Below are 15,155 nucleotides of genomic sequence, written 5' to 3'. Positions count from 1 at the left end.
CCAGACTATACATACATCATATCTTTAGCTTACATCAAAGGTACAACAGATAAACTGGGCTCTCTCCTGAAACATCATTGAATCAGTATACAAATTTCTAAGCAAAGTATTTACCTTCCTATGACAAATCAAGGATTACCATGACCCTCTCTACTTGCCAGGCATCGATAGCATCTCCTTCCAGTGTAGAACTCAGTATTTAAGAAAGTCAGGGTGAACTACTTTGGTCAGGAAAAAGGAACATAAAAAATCTATCCAGAATGGACAACCAAAAAGAGGACTCTCACAACATGCCTTGGAGAAATCCATCTGATGGAGAAAGACACTTCATCAGATGGAAGAAAGCCAAGCTACTTCACAAATCCAAGTTTAAATTGGAGAGACTATTTCTGGAAGCAGCTCAAGTTCTACAGAATCCAGGTAACTGCAACAGAACTGACAGTATGATCTTGAATAGATTTTGGCACACTGCCTATCTATCCATCATTGTTAATAACAACAAGAATCACCACATAGAGTGCCACTGTTGACCCCATGCATGACTTGTTATCCAGGTCATTTTGTTTTGGTAATTAGTTTACGGAATTAACAACGCATATAAAGTATATTAATTAAAGATTACTTTAATAAATAACTTCTATATTTCGGCAACGTCACGCTGCCATCTTCAGGAACATAAAAATATGGTATGTGCACGCAGGCACCAACAAAAGTAAATGAGGAAGAAAGCAAGAAACTAATATTGTTCCTAAAGTCCTAATGGTGCCCTCTGGCGGGCTAATTTGGTTATCTTGGCAGTTGGGCTGAAGTTCTCAAAATGTAGGTCTCCCAAATTTGGGTTGTTTCATGCACCCAAATTTGTTGAGGTTAGGAACGTTTTTTAGAGCTGCTGAAGATTCTTTGAATAATCTATTCGTATTTAAACTTGCTGCGGTGTATTATTTTTGTTTTCTTCCAACGAATTCTATGGTGGGTATCTAAGGCATGGTCTGCCAGCCCAGAGCGGCTGTACTGGTGAAACCGGATGTAGTCTTTGTGTTCTGAAATCCTGATATTTGTTGTTCTGCCTGTTTGGCCAAAGTAGGACAATTTGCAGCTGCAAATTGTCCTACTTATATTGTCCTACTTCCCCTAGACCTACCTATATAGGTAGGTCTAGGGGAAGTGGTTAGTCTTTGGCAGCGTGACGTTGCCGAAATATAGAAGTTAATTATTAAAGTTATCTTTAATTAATATACTTTATATGCGGTGTTAATTCCGTAAACTAATTACCAGTTATGTATGACCAACGTATAAGCCTGGCTACTAGAGTCGTTTTGTTTTGTATCTCTACTGAGTGTGTATTGTTAACTTCTAATGACATCTCTCCCACCAGTTGGAGAGAGTGACCATGTGGTTTTGACTTGGAAGATGAATAGACATGCAGGAGTATCATAGAGACGGGAATATATGTGGAATTATAAGGCAGGTGATTACAATAGTCTTAGACATCAACTTGGGGGAGTTTCATGGAGGGAGGAATTGGAAGGCAGGATAATCATTAGTGCTTGGGAAATTGTGAAGGAATATTTGTTAGCAGCAATAGTAAGCTGTATTCCTTACTATAGTAGTCACTAGTGGAGTGCCTTAGTGATCTGTTTTAGGTCCATTGCTGTTTAACTTGTATATTAATGATATAGGTGAAGATTTGGATGGAGATATTCAGTTGTTTGCAGATGATGCAAAGTCAGAATGAACCATGAAGTGTAGTGAAGATGTTGTGGCCTTACAGGAAGACTTGAATAGATTGAGTGATTGGGCACGGAAATGGGGATGTTAGTTCAATGTTGTAAAATGTAAGATTTTAAAATTTGGAAAACAAAGATGGGATGCAGAATTTATGCTTGGTGAGAATATATTGTTGGAGGTTGAGGAAATAAGAGATCTGGGGGTGATAGTGGATAAGGATCTCAAATTTAGGACACATCACCAAAATTGTGAAGGCAACACAAAAGCTTCTGGGAATGATGTGGAGGACACTGACATGTAGAAGTAGGGAGATTCTTGTTCCGTTGTATAAGGCTTTGATTAGACCACACATGGACTATTGTGCCCAGATTTGGTCACTGGGTTTTTCAGAAGGATGAAGAGATGTTGGAAAGGGTCCAAAGGAGACTGACTAAGGTAGTTTCTGACCTCTGCAAGTTGCATCTTCTTGAGAAGATGCAACTTGCAGAGTCTGGTGGACAGGAGGAAGAGGGGAGATAGATAGAGACCTATAAGTTATTAAGGGGTTGTTATAGGATCAATGCTGGAGAAGTTCTACAGAAAATAGTGGGAGATCGGGGAGAACCAGAGGTCATCCCTGGAAACTGTATAAAGAGGGTGTGAGTAGGGGAGTGAGAGGCAGGTTTTTTTCGTGCAGAGTTGTGAATGATTGGAATGCCTTGCCTGAGAATGTGGTGTCTGCAAAGAGTTTGAATGTGTTTAAAACACGATATGATGAGCTGTGTGTGTGATAAAAGGACCTCCCAGATGAGTCTTTGACTCCATGAGGTCTTGGGGTGGTAATAATAATAATAAAAAAATTCCACAAGTGAAGAAGAGGACACAATTTGGAGTAAATTGGATGACAAACAATATTAAACAGGAGCTGCATAAGGAGACAGGTGAAGAGCAGATGCATGAAGAATATAAGACACAGGCCAGGAGAATGACTAGTATGGTAAGGAAGGTGAAACTGGAATATGAGAAGAGTTTGGCCCTAAGATCCGAAGAAAATCCTAGAGAATTTTTTAGCTATGTGGCCAGTAGGAGGAGAAATGATTGTGGGATAAAAATGGGAATAGAGTGACTGATGCAGAGGACGTAGTGGAATTGTTCAATGGACAATTTAATGGTGTAATTCATCGTGGAGGAGTAAATTTTAATACTAGAGAGATGGGGCAGGTTCGAGGTTTAGAGGTGCAGGAAGAGAATGTGTTTCAAATACTGAGTACTCTGGATGTCAGTAAAGCTGTGGAACTGGATGGTATTTCACCACGAGTTTTGAGAGAATGTGCTAAGGAACTGACAGCTCCTTTGACCTGGCTTTTCAATGAAAGTCTAGGTACAGGAAAGGTGCCCAGGGAATTGAAGGAAGGTTAAGATAGTGCCATTGCATAAGGGTGGTAGCAGACTGGAAGTGTCTAATTATAGGCCAGTTTGTGTGTCATCAGTAGTTGTTAAGATCTTGGAGAAATTAGTTAGGGACCATATACAACATTGGGCCGATGAGGGTAATGTTATCTGTGAGAGTCAACATGGATTTGTGAGGGAGCGCTCTTGTTTTAGTAATATGCTAGTCTTTTATAATAAAGTTACAAGAGCAGTAGATGAGGGAAAGGCATATACTGCCATTTTCTTGGATTTAGCGAAGGCATTTGACAGGGTGCCACATGATAAGCTGATATTTAAGTTGCAGCACATAGGTTTTGATGTCAGGTTGGTCAACTGGATTCAGGATTGGCTGTCCGATAGGTATCAGAGAGTTGTGCATGGTGGGACAGTTTCAAGGAGGCAGAGGGTTACAAGTGGGGTCCCACAGGGCTCAGTACCGGGACCTATATTGTTTAACCTTTATATCAATGACATTGTCAGTGGATTGCAAGGGCATGTTCAGTTGTTTGTGGATGATGTGAAGCTGGGAAGGGTTATTAGTAATTGTGCAGATGTGGTAGTCATGCAAGAAGATTTGAATAAGCTAGACAGATGGGAAAATGAATGGGGGTATCGGTTTAATGCAGCAAAATGGAAGGTCTTGAGGTTTGGGACACATCGATGGGACGCTGCATACTCTATTGTAGGAAATATACTGGAAGAAGTAGGGGAGACAAGAAATCTGGGGTTGATGATTGATAGAAACCTGAAATTCAAGGGACATGTTGCAAAGGTGGTGAAGGTAACACAAAGGATTGCTGTAATAATGAGAAGGATGCTGACCTGCAGAGATAAAAGAGTTATCATTCCATTGTGTAAGACCTTGATCAGACCACACTTAGACTATTGTTCTCATATTTGGTCCCCAGGAGTTCAAGGGGATAAATTAACTGTGGAAAAGGTACAGAGGTGGATAACAAAGACAGTTTCAGGATTGTACAGTGTTAGTTATGAGGATCGGCTGAGGGAATATTGACTGATAGAACCACTGATAGAGTGGTGAGAGCGAGAACAGTCAATGAGGTTAAGGAGTGGTATGATAGACTTTGTGTTTCCTGGGAGAGACCTCCCACATTGAGTCTTGATAGACTTGTGTTTCCTAGGAAGTACCTCCTGCAATGAGTCTTCTGGCTCTGTGTCTATATAGTTTCCTGTTCCAGAAACTTCAACATAAATCATAGGAACAGCTGTGGAAATTTGAACATGAACACACACACACACACACACACCACAATTCTTTTAGATTTTGCAAGGTATTTGACATAATTGCACACTGAAGATTTATTATACAAACTGAAATGGATGGTTATGCAAAACAGTTTGTGGTATGGATTGGAGAGTGGCTAAATGAGAGTGATTAAAATGTGATATATGAAGAAGCTGAATCTAAGTGAATGAGGGAGGGTGACCAGTGGGGGGGGTCACCCTCCTTTGGTTAGCAGATCCAGAATCTGCTAACCAAAGTCATATCTGAAATTATGTGGAACTTTTTATATTAAGACAGACTAAAGAAGTATGGCCTTCAATTTATAAAATAGGAGGAGAGCAGATGTGGTTGAAAAATATTTTTACTTAGTAAAAAAAAAAAAACTTACAAGTAAATACAGAGAAAATTTTGCAACTCATGGCAGATGGGGACTCAAGGTCATCCCTGGAAGATGATAATCCAAGTCTTTTTATGGACGTTGTGAGCACATCTTCGGTAAATGTTTTTATAATAGTGTACCAAGGAAGTACACTCTCCAGGACTCTCCCTCAGTGAATCTCTGACTCCCTGGTGCCCACATAATAATACTTTTATGAGCATTTATAATTTATATACTAGATCTTTTATGTAGAGAACATCTGACAGAATTATATTTCATTAACCAACAGTGATAGAATCACATTATTCTCACTCACGGATATAAAAATTCACTGCTTTTATTGGCCACAGAGCAAATGATTCCATCTACTGCATTACACTCATGTTTCTCTGGGGTTTTCCTCTGCACACAATCAGGTTGATAGCTAACTTGTGAGTAAGAATCCATGGTAAGAACAGGTGTTGGATTATTGTTGGAAGTTTTTCCACTTGGTTATAATATAAATAAATGATGTCACCTTTGTTGAGACCTTTATTGAAGTCTCATCTTTCATTTTGACCTCATGAAAGTTGAAACCGGTCTGAGTAGTGATCCTTCCCATAATGCATAGCATCATACATGTCCATAAGGATATGTGCTTTGCATTATGGGATACTAAGGCAAGTGATGTGAAGTCATTAGCCTCTATATATGAGTTGCCCAGCCCTGAATTACTTCAGGTTCAAACTTTGTTTGCTTACACTTGGATAAAGAATTAAACCAAGAATATAATTTATTGGCATCTTTAATTTATGGGTGTTGGATTAACTGATTGGCTTCAGTTTGGAAAGGGAGTTAGGCAAGGATGCCTGCTTTCTCCTCACCTGTTTTAATATCTATGATGAGGACATCATGCATATAGCATTAGATAAGCTTAAGACAGGAATTAGGATAGGTGGTAGATTGATCATTAATCTGAAGTATCATCAGCATACCTACTGATGATACCTCTCTGCTGATTGATCTGAACAGGAGACTTCAGCACAATCCAAGCAAGACAAAGATTATGTTTCTCAAAGTAAATACAGGCAGGAAATCTCCTGAGAAATAAGTGTACCTTAATGGAGAAAGAATTGAGGAAGTCAACAAGTTTGAGTACCTGGGATCTATTATTAATGCGAAGAATTTCTCTTCAGAAGATGTCAGAAGAAGATTAGGAATGACTAAAGCAACAGTCAGAGACTTGTCTAAAATCTGGAAGGATGGATGTATCTCCACAGGAAAAAGTTGCAGATTTTGGATGCAGCTAGCATCCAAAATTTTTCTAGCAGTGACTTATGGATGTAAGACTTGGAGCCTAAAGAAGTCTGATATGGAAAGGATAGCTACTTTTGAGATGTGGTGTTACAGGAGGCTGTTGAGGATATCATATACTGAAAGGTGGACAAACGGATGGGTGCTAGAAAGGATCAGTAGAAGTTTAAGGCTCCCTAACGATATTAACAGAAGGAAGTTGAAATACTTTGCACTCATTGAAAAGATGGAAGGAGAACTTCTCAAAACAGTAATAGAAGGTAAAATTCCTGGAAAAAGAGGAAGGGTAGACTGTCAATAAGATGGATGGATGGTATGTCTGGAGTGACTGATCTTCAGAGAGTTGAAGCCTCCAGAAAAGCACACTACAGAACCACTTGGCAATGACTGGTATGTCACATTACTGAGCATCTGAGTAACCATACAGCATCTGATGATGTTCAATGAATAGATGGAAGCATATTTTAAATAAATAAATCCATTTAAGTTAAATAGGTATTTATTATCTTAAAAGAAAACATAAAAGTGAGCCAGGTTTTGAGGAAGCAGATAGTTGGCTTCAATTTAAAAAGAAGTTACTTTACTGACATTGCTTATAATAATTAGTACAATTATTGTGGCTGCTGTTATGGTAATGATAAATTTCAGAGGGAAATTTACATTTTCAAAAATTAAGTAGCTGTTCATAATGAACCCATGTTGTATGATGGTGTATGCCTTACCTTTATCCATTGCTCTTGTTACTCTATTGTAAATGGCAACCAGATTATTAAAAGAAGAGCATATCCTAACAAATCCATGCTGGCTTAGATTAATAATATTGCCCTCATCTGCCCAATTCTGTATACAAGTTCTTACCAATTTCTCCAAAATCTTAACCAAAGAAGAAATACAAACTGGCCTATAGCTCCATTTTACCACCTTTATGCAATGGCACTATCATACCCTCGTTTGACTCTCCAGGAACTTGCCACATTGCAAGAATTTCATTGAACAGCCAGGTTAATGACATAATCTGTTCCACCCTTTGTGCTTAACAATTTGAATTTGGTGTGCTGTGTTGTCCTGTTGTATACCTCTGAATAAGTTGTGGCTGGTAATATTCCATTTAGAACTGATGTAGTTATGGCAAGTCAAATTTTTCCATAATGATTCTTGTAATAAGAGTAGTCTGATATGGTTCTCTGAGAGTGAATTATTCATACACATTCCAGTTACCTGAAATTCAAATTTAATAACAAAAGGCTCTTTCTTAAGCCTTTTTCATGCAGAGCAGAAGTTAGATGGAGCTGGGAGCAATTTTTTCCCAAAAAAACTCTTTACTCTATTCATGTTTATTCATGAATAGTAAAATCAGTCGATTGAATTATGCTTGATCCATATAAATGAACAGTTAAATATTCATAGTTATTTTTAGTATTTAATTTTAAATTGTTATACATATCATAGCAGAATATATTAGATATATTCAGATGTGTTACATTTCCAATCCTAAATCAGAGAGGCAAGAGCAAGGATAGGTAGAGCCCAGATCTAGTGATTATTTACTATTCCCCATATTTTCATTGGGTAAAGGCACCTTTTATGCACCTAGTTATAAATATATCCAGCATTTATCTTGACATAAAAGCATAAAATAAAATAAAAAAAACAATGCAGTTTGCATTCCATTTCGTTATTGCTGCATACTTTTTAGCTTCTGGAGAGTCATGCTCAGTCTGGAATATTTATATTAACCAGCATCTTTGTAGTAAAACATTCCATTCTTTATGCAAAAAATTACTCTTTACTCTCTCCATTCATAGTACTCTGATGCATCTTCTAGAATGACTTATTTTCCCATCACCTTTTACTTGTGCAAAATCTGTTTTGTGACATTTTTTTTTATTGTTATATGTACACATATCTCTGTCACGCCATCTGCCATATGTTTGTTGTGGGAATCACTGTTACCTGATCTCCACCATTCAAGGGTTATATTTTAGACAAAATACCATAGATTTCATAACCTTACTTAGTATCATGTGTACTTCTATCACTTATAAATGTGGCAAATGAGAAATGGGAATATATTTGTGTATATGTCCAAATACACATATGCTATAATATAAATAGTGAGAAGTGCTGAGAGATGTGAGTGGCAGTATTTCCAGTTTTAGCAATAGTGAGGATGGTGTTGTGGAAATGAATGAGTGCCAGCAAAGCGAGACACAAACAGCATAACTGAAGACAAGGAGAATGTGGATAAATTGTAGATTTAATGGTGGCTAGTAAGATAAAGGATAAATATTGTGGGTGTGATGAATGTGAAGTGAGAGTAGGATTTTTAGAGAGAGAAAATAGAGATTATAAATGAAGTAGAAGGCACAAGGATGAAGTTTCAGGAAGAGATTGGAAGCTTGAAAGAAGGTTAGCTGATAAGGGTGAAGCAAGAGAAAGTTGAGTGCGAGAACAAGGAAAATAGTGGAAGAGTAATATAAGAAAGGTGAGAAGAGGAAAGTGAGTGAGGGATGCTAGTCTAAGGGGAATACATTAATGAGGCTATGAAAAGTATAATATGTGGAAATTCAATGATTTTGGTATGCATAATAGAATGTTAGAGTAATGCTTGCCCACTTTGTTTGTTTATTTGATACTGTGCCAATGAAGACAAGTCAAAATGTGCTGCTGATAAGTAGTATAAATGATCTGAGAGATAGTGTGGATGAGGTAGCAAAAGATTTAAGAGCAAATAGGAAAATGTGTAAGAAAAAATATGTTGCCATGGTATTAATATTGGAGAGAGAGTGAAGTTTGGAGTATGTAGATTTTTCAAGTGCATTTGATGACAGAACAGCTGTATGGATTGCATCTGAACAGAGAAGAACGCAAATATTTGGAGAGGTTGATGTTCTCTGAGGAAATAAATACACAGGTTGAGTAGCAAGGAAATAGGCAGGAAAACTAGTCACCAAAATGGAAGGTAACAGTGCCTTATGTGGAGTTTGGATGTTGGGAGATTGATAGTCACACAGCAAAAAGGAGACTGGGAAGAGCAGTAATGAATTACTGTCAATGTCCTGATTTTTCTGATACATATGCCAGGAAAATGAGTTTTTTGGTTTTGATAGATGTAGACTGTCTGAAGATTATTAGTATGGATGAAATGTCGTTGACAGAAGACAGACATCCATTTGTATGTGATTCACTTTGAGTCGATTTGCTTCATAATAGATAACCTATTTCACTGTCTTATGTGTTATCCATATAGGCAGTGAAACATGTTGAGGAAATACATCTAGTATAAATAAAAAAAACATCTACAAGTTTAAACATGACTGTCTATTATTAAAGACATTCTGACAGAAATGGAAGTTGAAGGGTGCAGCATATTGCAGGAGAATAGAAGAGAGAGAAAATTGGGTGGTGGAGTGTTGCTTATGATAGCAGATGATTTGTGCTCTCTGTATAGAATGAGTACCAGGAGGAAAAGGCATGTATGATGTTGAAAGTGTATGATACAAGGGCAGACTGGGGTATACAGAAAGTTATAGGCTGGAAACATTTAGGCAGTTTAGCATAGCAAGTTATGCATAACAGTGCTTCATAGTATAAACAACACCAGAGGAAAATAATGTATTGGACCTACTAATATTTTGCTGGATTTCTACCTAGCTTCTTCAGAACACAAATAACTGTGGTTAACACACAACACCTCAATTAAATTGTCAAAGAGATGGTTCAGATTGTAACTAAAAAGAAACTAACATGGTGCCCTCTAGAGGCTGGATTAAAAAAAAAAAAATCACATAGTAGTGAATTCTTGATGCAACCACTTAAGAAGACACTGTCACTGCCCTCAGAAGAGAACATCATTTTACCATTACTCCTAGCCAAGTATCTGTTCTAGAAATTATGACTGGCATCAAATGTAGTATCTACAATCTGTTTCCCACAGGTCGATTGGTAGAGCCTCTGCTACTAATGGCTCAGTTAAGTAAGTTTGAGCGCGGTTAGTAGTTGGAAGGGGGCCAATCGTTCGATGCTGTCGGCACACTCTCCCTCGATGAGTCTTTGGACTCCCTGGAGGTGTCAAAATAATAATAATAATAATAATAATATTCATTTGGTCATGGTCAGAATTTTTACCAAATCCAAAGCTCGAGAGAGCAACACTCCACCTAGCGATTATCCTTAAAAAAATTAGTACAACAAAAAATCATAAACAAAGGAAATGCTATTCATTTCACTTCTATTTAACCTCGTACTGATTTTCCTCCATAAACAATATTACCTTCATCTGTAAATTCCATATTAGTTCTTACTAATTTTCTAAAAATTATGGATCAGAGTGCTAATTTTTCTGTTATAATCTTCTTAGACTTCTCTAAGAGCCTCCGTAGCTCAGTCAGTATAGACGAAGCCCTTTGGTTGGAAAGACCTGGGTTCGAATCCTGTCAGTGATATGAAGAACTGATGGGAATATGACTTTATGTTGGTCTCTTTCAACTAAAGGTACGTTAGCCAGTCTCATATGGAGGTAGGGATTTTTTTCACCTAAAAACTCAGGTTTCTCGTCCCCCATAACAGGCAAACCAGCCTTGTGAACACACATGGATTACAGTCATGAATACTTCCCAGCCATATGCCGGTCCCGAGCCCAGATAAAATTGGGGGTTGAGGAAAGCAATGGTGAACTACCCTGTAAAAAATCTCACCAGGAATACTTTGTGGGCAAAGCCTACAAAGTTACTTATGGTCATAAATGACTCAAAGGGGGGAAATCAGTCAGTCAGTCAGACTTCTCTACCAATCAGATTTCAAAAAGAAGTGTACAAATTATTTTAAGAAGCTACATCTTGGCCTAAATAAACAACCCACATATCTGAGATGGTATGACATCTTTCAGACTTCTCTACCAATCAGATTTCAAAAAGAAGTGTACAAATTATTTTAAGAAGCTACATCTTGGCCTAAATAAACTACCCACATATCTGAGATGGTATGACATGCTAAAACCTTACCATGTCAATACCATCTCAGATATATAGGTTTCCAAAAATTCACAAATCAAATCAAATCCCCTTCCCCTTTCATTAGTTAACAGCACAGACTATCCTGCCTACAAACTGTCCAAGTAGTAATCAAAAATCACCTCACAGGAACTTTCCCTCTTTTATTAAAATTTCTATTCACTTTAAAACCTTGATTTAAAAATTAAATTAAATCTTAACCTGTTACATCATGGTCAGCCGTGATATTACTTCATTGTTTATCACTACACACCACTGACAGAGAGACCCTTGGCCTTATTAAGCCATATTTTCCATCTGACATATTTGAATTATTCACATCCAACTATTCAGGTTGTTTTCCGTGGAAATTAAAATATACAAGCAGCTAGATGGAACTGCAGTCTCCCCCCCCCTCCCAGCCAAATTTCATATTGAATTTCTAGAAAACCAATCGCTCAGTACAGCTACATAAACTAACAGTTTGGCTGCGTTATGTAGATAATGTGGTATTTATTTGGCCTCGTGACCCAGACACATTACATACGTTTTTAGTTCACTTAAACAGCAAACATCCAAAAAATACACTTCAGAACAAGCAACTAAACTGTTTTTCATTCCTGGATGCACAACTACCAAATGGTTCATTATCTCTTTCTGTTCATAGACTCATACACACATACATTGGAAGATACTTATATAAGTAATCACACCGTCATGCATCTAAATACACACATAAAGAGGGAGGGCTATTTTTTCGAAAAACATCTTTCACCACTGAACTTTGGCAGTTTCTCAACTTTTTTTTAAGCCAGTAGCTACTGCCCTTATAAAAATATAAAATAAAATATTGTATTGCTCTCTCTTCCTCCTGCAACCAACATGCAAGGTCATAGTAATACTATTTCCATTCCTCATTCATGGTAAATTATTAGTATTATTACACCCTCCATAGAGTCGACATACTCATTGTGGGAGGTTTATTCAACTCACAACATATTTATCATATAAGAATCTTAAAATCCTTAACACTCCTTGCATTAACAACAATTCTGGTAATGCATTCCATTCACTGACAATTTGCTATGTAAACAATCTACTCCTCACACCCTCCTTCACCACACTTTTACATAACTTCCAGGAATGACCTCTGGTTCTTCCCCTCTCACCTTCTACTCTTTTTATAATCCCCTCTGGATTAACTGATAAAATCCTCTCACAAACTTAAACATCTCTATCATATCACCTCTCTTCCTCTTATCCACCAAACTCTGCAATCCACATTTCAACTTCTCTCCATAGCCAGCATTCCAAACTCTGATATTGTCTTAGTCACTCATCTCTGTACCCTCTCCAATGTGTCCACATCACATTGAAAACCAGGTGACCAGATCTGAGCACAATAGTCCAAGTGTGGTCTGACCAGTGCCTTATACAGTGGCACAACCACTTCCTTATCCTCGAATATTAGAGTAGTTCTTATCATAGCAGCACTATGATGTGCAACCTTTGCAACACTAGCAATATGCCCTCTAAACTTCAGTCTACTGTCAACCATCACTCCCAAATCTCTAATCTCATCCACTTCTTGCAGTATGGCACCATCGATATATAAGGCTGTGTACTATATTTTCTGCACTCCAAAATGCAACACTTTGCACTTATCGATAGCAAAACTACCAGTCCATTCCTTTGTCCAAGTCAAACGTCTATTCAAATCTTCCTGAAGGGATTCAGCATCTGCAGTGCTACTTATAATTCTTCCCAAATTTACATCATCAGCAAATAACTGAAGATCCCCAGTCAGTCTACATGATATACTGTATATCGTTTACAAACAAGTTAAACAGCAGAGGACCAAGAACAGAACCCTGGAGCACGCCACTGGTTACCCTTCTTTTTTGAGACACTGCTCTATCATACACAACCTGCTGGTATCATTCAGAGAGCCAATCATTGTTCCATCTATTTATTCCCATCCTCTGCAGCTTGTTCACCAACTTATCATGTGGTAATCTATCAAATGCTTTCGCAAAGTCTAAGAATATCACTGTATATGATTCTCCCTTATCTAACACACTCATCACCTTATCATAAAACGCAATAAATTACTAAAACAGGACCTGCCCTTTACAAATCCATGCTGACCATCATAAAAATGCTATGTCCGTCAACTCAATCCAGTATTCTATTCCGAACCAATCTCTCCAACACCTTGACCACAACTGCAGTTATACAGACTGGCCTATAGTTGAAGACTTCTGCCTTAGAACCATGCTTGTGGAGGGGTACTATTTTGCTTTCTTTCCACTCCTTAGGAACCCTACCCACTGCAAGACTTTCATTAAATAACCAGGTCAAGGGCATAACCAACTGTGGTGCACTTTCCTTAAGAATACGTGGTGATATGTCATCCATTCCCACAGCCTTATTCGCATCTAACCCAACCCACATCTGATACACCTCTGTTTCTTTCACTTCCAATTCTCCTAATACTTGCCTCTCTTCTATATATTGTACCAGATCATTTATACCAGCATGATATACTGATAAAGTGCTCATTAAATAATTCCACTATATCCTTTGCAGCTGTTATTCTGCTGCCATGACTATCCACCAGTGTTAGTCTGCCATAATTGTTCTTCCTCTTGCTTGCCATGTAGCGGAAAAATTCCCCTCAGTTAACCTTGGCCTGACCAGGTTAACTGACCAGCCTTACTCCTCTCATACTGTACATTTTCTTTCTTTACCATGCTTGTCACCTTTCTAGCCTGCACTTTATACTCTTCATGGATCTAATCACCACTAACTATCTTGAACCTCCTCCATAACATTTTTCCTTTCCAGCACAGCTTGCTTGATTTTGCTCTTCATCCATTTCACTTCCACTCTATTTACTCGCTTAACCCTTGGTATGCAGTCATACATTTCTTTTGTCAGATACTGCCTTGTGAGTTTCCAGTCAATATTTTTTCCGCTCAGCTCATCTACCCAACATACTGATGCTAACTGACTACAGAGTTTCCCATAATCACCTGCTTTATACTTCCACATGTATCTATTTTCGGAAGAATGTTAATTCCAGAAATTAAGTTTTCTTACTACTGTATCCTGTTTCGTCTGCCCAATTTACATTGCTATAGTTAAAATCTCTAACCTGCTTTAACACTGCTTGCTCATTTGAAAAGGTAACTGAAGTTCTCCACAAATATAATCTCCATGCCACTTTCAAAGCAGACATCCAGCTAGCAATCTTCATCCATTCTCTTAATGATCAACTTCATCCTCTTGCATCCTGGAGTGTATCAAGTTTCTTGTGCCTGCAAACTAGCCTACTTTGGACAGATTGGTAGATCTTGCTATATATATTATTATTATTATTATTATTATTATTTGACACCTCCAGGGAGTCCATAGACTCATCGAGGGAGGGCACCTGCTCTACAGCTCTCTCCACCACTCAATCCACCAACGCCATCTACTGCCAACCACCACCACTAGTTTTTCACAGACAATCACAAACATCCATGCCCATGGTGGGATTTGAATCTGCAACCTTTTGGCTGCAGAGCAGATATGCTAACCACTCAGCCAGCCAGCCAGGCCGGTCGAGTGGTTAGATCTGTTAACATTCTTCTTGAAGAACATTAAAACTATATTTGTCCCCTCTACTACATGTTTTGCAAGACATTTGTTCCTCAAGAATTCCAGAAATTAAGTTTCCTTACTACTGTATCCTGTTTCCTCTGCCCAATTTACATTGATATAGTTAAAATCTCTAACCTGCCTTAACACTGCTTGCTCATCCTGTGTTTTCTGACCTATACCAACACCCCAAACAAATATTCTGTCCACCTCTGCTTCACACACTCAAAATCATCAGTACCATTGCCTTCCACATTCTCTACTCCACAATTCATCATTTATCATAAGTAATACTCCACTATTCCATTTACTCTCCCTATTCCAAAATATGCCATACACTTCTACTTCCTGTCAGGACATAATCTTTTGTCAACAATATTTCACTGATTCCAATAATCTTTACACAGGCTGAGGCTATCAATGCCACCAATTCATTCCCCTTATTCCTGATATTCCTAGTATT

General features: G+C 38.0%; 1 protein-coding gene across 1 annotated transcript in view; it reads left to right on the top strand.

Moving 5' to 3' along the window:
* Positions 1–260: 260 nt before the first annotated feature.
* The window catches only part of LOC150103181 (uncharacterized), a 71,602-nt gene continuing 56,707 nt past the window's right edge, over positions 261–15,155 (top strand). Inside the window, exon 1 of the mRNA XM_090398121.1 lies at positions 261–420. Coding sequence (XP_090254247.1) covers positions 261–420 — 160 coding nt within the window. The remainder of the gene's footprint in view (positions 421–15,155) is intronic.

The sequence above is a fragment of the Typopeltis vanoorti genome, chromosome 9 (assembly GCF_054136105.1).
Source record: "Typopeltis vanoorti isolate ZY-2024b chromosome 9, IOZ_Tvanoo_1.0, whole genome shotgun sequence".
Lineage (NCBI taxonomy): Eukaryota > Metazoa > Arthropoda > Arachnida > Uropygi > Thelyphonidae > Typopeltis > Typopeltis vanoorti.
This window is presented reverse-complemented; position numbering and strand designations above follow the sequence as displayed.